The sequence below is a fragment of the Megalobrama amblycephala genome, linkage group LG1 (genome assembly GCF_018812025.1).
Source record: "Megalobrama amblycephala isolate DHTTF-2021 linkage group LG1, ASM1881202v1, whole genome shotgun sequence".
NCBI classification, from domain to species: domain Eukaryota; kingdom Metazoa; phylum Chordata; class Actinopteri; order Cypriniformes; family Xenocyprididae; genus Megalobrama; species Megalobrama amblycephala.
The window spans coordinates 35478212-35484211 of record NC_063044.1 but is presented as its reverse complement, the minus strand read 5'-3'; the positions used below and the strand labels follow the sequence as shown (position 1 = coordinate 35484211).

General features: G+C 41.2%; 1 protein-coding gene across 1 annotated transcript in view; it reads right to left on the bottom strand.

The window, feature by feature from the left end:
- The window catches only part of LOC125245430, a 1350402-nt gene that overhangs the window by 971522 nt on the left and 372880 nt on the right, over positions 1-6000 (bottom strand). Inside the window, 1 exon segment of the mRNA XM_048156021.1 lies at positions 4015-4867. Within this exon segment, the coding sequence (XP_048011978.1) occupies positions 4015-4867 (853 nt within the window).

Sequence of the window (6000 nt, the reverse complement as noted above, 5' to 3'; positions counted from 1 at the left end):
CAGAGGCACTCACTTCACGGCCGAGGTCATGCAGCAAATTTGGAGACTTCTGGCGTACACGCCCAGCTACACATCAGCCACCATCCGATCGCCTCAGGGCAAGTGGAACGGACCAATAAGACTGTGGTTAGCATGCTGAGAAAGTATGTGTCAACCAACCAGAAAGACTGGGATGTGAAACTTCCTCTGCTGGCCATTAGAGCCACTCCGCAGGAGTCGACTCGGGTGTCGCCCTTCGAACTCATGACTGGGCGACAAATGACTCTGCCATTGCACCTGCTGTATCAACCAGGAGACTCCAGCCTTGTCTCCCCCTACACCACTCACCAGTACCTCGACGAACTACACCGACACCTGAGAACAACATTCGCCTTTGCCCAACAACAGCTTCAAAAAAGCGCAGAGGGACAGAAAGCATACTACGACCGCAAGGCATCACACCAGGAACTGGATGTAGGGACAGGGTCTGGTACTACATTTTTGCTCAGCCACCCAAGACGGCGTCCGGACGGCTGTCAAAGAAATTCCTTCCCCATTGGACCGGACCTCATAACATTGTGGACAAACTCTTTCCGGTGGCGTACTGAATCAAACTGAGTTGGGGACAGAAAGAACCAATTTTCAAATGGGTCCACCGCAACCAGATTAAGAGACATGTGGCTGTTGACAGAGAAAGGCAGGGAGGGAACAATGCAAGCTAAACGCCGCTGTAATCCCCAAGAAAACTGTCCTCACCAACCACGGACTTCCCTCGCTGACCAACCATGCCTCTCTCTCCCCTCTCTCTCTCTCTTCCCCTCTTTTCTGTAACAGGATGCTGCTGTGGCTCACCCTCGTGTGCCTCCTGCCAACCGGAGGACAGCCGCAATCAGACATCACAGCGCCAGGTCCAACATCAGGCATCGTACTGAGGGAACAACCTGGACTTCTCATCACCAACTGCCGGACGTACACTCAGAAAGTATATGTGCGAATGGACCCCCGCAATGTCTACAAAGCACACTACCCCAGCCATGTCGCACAGTACAGCTGGGCAGGGGCCCGGTGGACAGAGAATGCCCTCACCCATGCAGAGACTTATATCCAGCACATGCTCACCCAACTGGAGAAAATGACTGTCACACAAGCCGAGTTAAGTGGAAACAACCGACGCACCAAACGGTTCCTGGGAGCTTTGCTCGGAGCCGCCGCTGCCGTCGGACCCTGTTTAACCTCGGCATGTCTAGTGTCAACGCAGTGAGGCTAGCCACCGTCAGACGGCATGTGGCTGAAATCCAGACTGAGATCCCACAGCTGAGAGAACAACTTGCAACACAAAGTCAAACCCTGCAAAGCATCGGCAAGACCCTGAAAGGTACGTTCTCAACACTCACAGTGTCATGTTGAACCAAACTATGAACTCGGTGAAGCAACTATTCACCTGCTGCTCGACCATCCTGATCCATGTGCCATCCTGCTTCGTTACCGTCCAACAAGGTCCAAACAGGAACCTCGTTGGCCGAAAGGGGGCTGTAGCGTCTGTGGTGGATCAGAATGTAGCAGGTATACAATAAACGGTGTTTAATGTTTTATCTCACTGAACTTTGGTTTGTAAATCTCACGTTGGCTCCGGCCTGGCGGACATTTACAGACCCCCTGGACACGTTTTATGACGCTGTGATAGATCCCCGAACATCTCACGTGCGACGTCAAACAATCATGGTCAACTCGGATCACATTACTAATGGGCCATGTGGCAACATGGCATTCCAAAATCCAACACGCACACACAAGAGACACACACACAAGCATGAGGACTTTATATACCAATATGGCTATGCCAAAGTGTACCCGAGATGTATGTCTTAATGCATGTATGTTTTAGTAGTGTTTAGACTTAGCTTAAATGACTGTAGTGATGCTAGTGTCATTTTAATGATTATTTTGACATGAAAAATATAACTTTTTTGATATGCTCTCATTACATGTCGAGTTTGGGTTTGTTGTAACGTTCTTGCTCTCCCTTATTCACCCATGTATATTTCTTTGTGGTAAAATGCATTGTTCTATTTTAATGGTCATATGAAGAAAAGCATCCACCGATTTGATAAGCTCATAAAGTATGCTAATCAACCCTCGAGACCAGACAAAGAAATGTTTGCCCGCCAAAATGGCAACGCTATGATTGGCCGACGATTTCCCAGGAGGCGGTCTGGTCTGTTGTCTTTAAAACACGACACGCGTCTCTTTGTTGCACAAGTTTCCTGTCGTCACGACCGCGTCACCTCCATCACCTGGGGAGACGGACTCTTCTTCTTTATTTTCCGGCTATTTTACACTCAAGTTAAACCTTTGCTTTGGAAAACCCGCCTTTCGGAGAGGACCAATCACTCCAAAGCCCAGCACTGAAACTCTGCTCAAACTGACCAAACTCATGCAAGTAACCTGTTAAGATTAGTTTTAACTGCTTTCTTTGCTGGCTCTCGAAGGTTCTTATTTGTTTGTAAATTGCTACTGTTCTGAACTCTCTCTCTCTCTTTTTCTGCCTTTACTTTCGTTTTGTGTATGTCTATCCTTTTGTGCCTATTTAACCGTATAACCCTTGTATTATCCATTTTATATATTAAAACATTGTATTCATGCCAGAATTGTTCTGCTGCTCATTCAGAAAAAAATCAAGTCACTTCTTCGTTGTCGAACCCGTAACATTGCTTTACGTGTGATGCTAAAATAGGAAGTTTGTCTCGTGGCCAGAGAACACAAATTCCTTTATAATAGTCTAACAGGAGACTTACAGTTTGGTGGACAAATTTGTGCCGTCTCTCTTAACAACTATTAAATTAGAACTGATCATACATGTAATTGATTATAATTAATTTTAATTGATTAACCATACATGTGCATAATTCCCTCTTGGGTCGATATATGAATTATAATTGATCATAAAGCTTTATGGTTTATTATATTCATATAGTTTACCCATAAATTGATTAAACCTGTACAAGTCGTTACAATACACACCCCTGACTCTTTTTGTTAAATGTCAGTTTTAATGGCCAACAATAGCCAAATACCCAACAATAGCCAAATACCCATTATAAAAGTATAAGCAAAAGGTATAAGAAGCTACAATAAAAAATAAAACAAACGATTCAGTCAAACATACAAAGTCAGCGCTCTAGTAGGATACAACAGCAAACTATAAGTTATGAGATTTCACTTTTAGTTAAACAAATTATAGATTTATGAGACCAAAGATCACCCATTAGATTTACAAAAGATTAATTATATTATGTTTAAGCACTACAGAGACATCAGAGTCAGCGGCAAACATCAGAAGGATTAGCCGAGGTTAGGCTGTTCTCAGTGGGGTACATGAGCGCCGATCTCCTGGATCTCAAAACTCCAAAAAGGTGCTACTTTTTATCAATAAACCACAAATTTGAGCTTTAAACCAGTACATTCCTACATGCCTGAACACTACATATCATGACATAATAACAGTAATATGAACTACTACTAGTTAAACTACTATTGACGCTAGATGCATTCTGGGATACCTGGCTGTCTCAAGTCTGCGCAAGTCACCTCTTGATGCATCCTCGATAAAAGCGGCGGCTCAAGAACACATTCGGGGATTTGAACTGTACTTGGCTAGATGTGACATTTGAATCGGAACAGTACTTGGGCAGAGACTGATGACGTTTCACACAAGTACAGACAAGAGCGCATATTGAGAAACAGCTAACTATGAATGAATGAGGCATTTCACGGTCGCTCCTTATCCAAAACCTGCATAATTCAACAGCAGCCACAGAGCAACAGCGCCAACTATAGGTGGAGAGGAGAGATTTGGCTGTATCTAACTTACACAGAAGAGACATTTTTTCTCAGCAATAAAGATGAACTACTTATCATGATTTCAGACTGTGGAGATGTGGCCCTTCACTGCATGGATCTTCATGTGTATCTTCAGCTGATTTTTAATAGAGAAAGTCTTTCCTCACTGATCACACGTGTGCGGCTTCTCTCTGCTGTGGATCCGCTCGTGTGTTTTCAGATGTGATGACTTATTGAATCTCTTGTCACACTGTGAACACTTGAAAGGTTTTTCTCCAGTGTGGATCCTCTCATGTGTTTTCAGATTTGTTGGCTGACTGAATCTCTTGTCACAGTGTGAACACTTGTAAGGTTTTTCTCCAGTGTGGATCCTCTCATGTGTTTTCAGATGTGTTGACTGACTGAATCTATTATCACAGTGTGAACACTTGTAAGGTTTTTCTCCAGTGTGAATTCTCTGGTGCTGTTTTAAATGGTTTGCTGAAATAAAAGTCTTCTCACACTCAAGGCACATGTACTCTCTCACACCAGTGTGTGTTTTCTGATGTTCTTGTAAACTATGCAGCTGTGAAAAACTCTTTCCAAACTCAGAACATGAATGTGGCTTCTCCTTTGTATGAACTGTCAGGTGTCTCTTTAAGGTTGATTCCCCACAAAATGTTTTGTCACACTGATCACATGTGAACGGTCTCTCTCCAGTGTGGATCCTCATGTGTGCTTTAAGGTGTGATGATTGACTGAAACTCTTCCCACACTGATCACATGTGAACGGCTTCTCTCCAGCGTGGATCGTCATGTGTGCTTTAAGGCGTGATGATAGCGTGTAGCTGTTCCCACACTGATCACATGTGAACGGCTTCTCTCCAGTGTGGATCTTCATGTGTTCTTTAAGGTGTGATGATCGCGTGAAACTCTTCCCACACTGATCACATGTGAACGGCTTCTCTCCAGTGTGGATCTTCATGTGTTCTTTAAGGCTTGATGATCGTGTGAAACACTTTCCACACTGATCACATGTGAACGGCTTCTCTCCTGTATGAACTCTCATGTGAACCTCAAGACTTTGTTTCGTCTTTAGTTCTTCACTCTCCTTGCTTTCTTCCATCAGGTCTGAAATAAGAGAAAAAATATTAATTTAATTTTCAGTATATCAAAATAATTTAAAGAGAGAAATATGAAGTGAAAGGTCATAAAATTGAGACTTGCTGCGATAGACAACTGCTTTAAAATATTCAGTTCATTTTGATGCAGAGTCCAGAATGAATCAAGTATTGATTAAGATTTTATAACATATATTATAAATATTATATTTTAAAGTAAAAGAGTATCATGCCAATTACACAATTAGACATTTAGAAGACAATTTAAAAATAAGAAATACATAAATTGCTCAAAGCATAAATTTAAGCATAATAAATGTATACCTGACTGTGGGACACACTGGAATGGCTGATCTGTCATCTTCATTTAATTACCCAGGCCAGAATTGACTTTTGGTAACATATGATTAGATTTTATCACAAGTTAAAATTGTAGATTTAAAAAAAAAAAAACTATGTTGGGTGAGACTATACAAACTATACAAAGATGCCAAAATATGCTTGCAGAAAATCAAGTCTTACACATTTTTTTAATTTAAAAAAATTAGAGCATATTTCTGTAGTATTTAATTTATTTTCCTAAAACTATGTAATTATTAAGGGCCGGTCACAGTTACTTCAAACTTTAACATTAATCTTCCAATCGTAAAGGACCAGCTGTCGTTCCAGCGACAGAATCCAGTGGTCTGGTGAAGGTATAATGTGTGTACGTCTTTTCAGCGCTCCTGTGAAGTTCACTTAATTTTAGAATTTAGTCTCAATTTTACTTTAGCTGCTCGTTTAATCTGACTCCAATTTCAAATGTTTTTACATCAAGATTTACTGAATTAAGACAATCAGCACTGAATGGATGTCTTCTGGCTACAGAATTTCCCAAATAGCTGCTCTGCCACCTTCCCTTAAATAATTCTTAATAATTTATAAATAATATTAAGAAAATAAAGAAAACATTGCTCTGAAATATTTTGAGTAATATATTTGATCAATGACAAAATGATCTAATGTGATATTAGCAGACATATTTTGACATCAACTTTTAGGTTGATATTTAATAAATTTTCCTAAAAACTTTGTAATTATT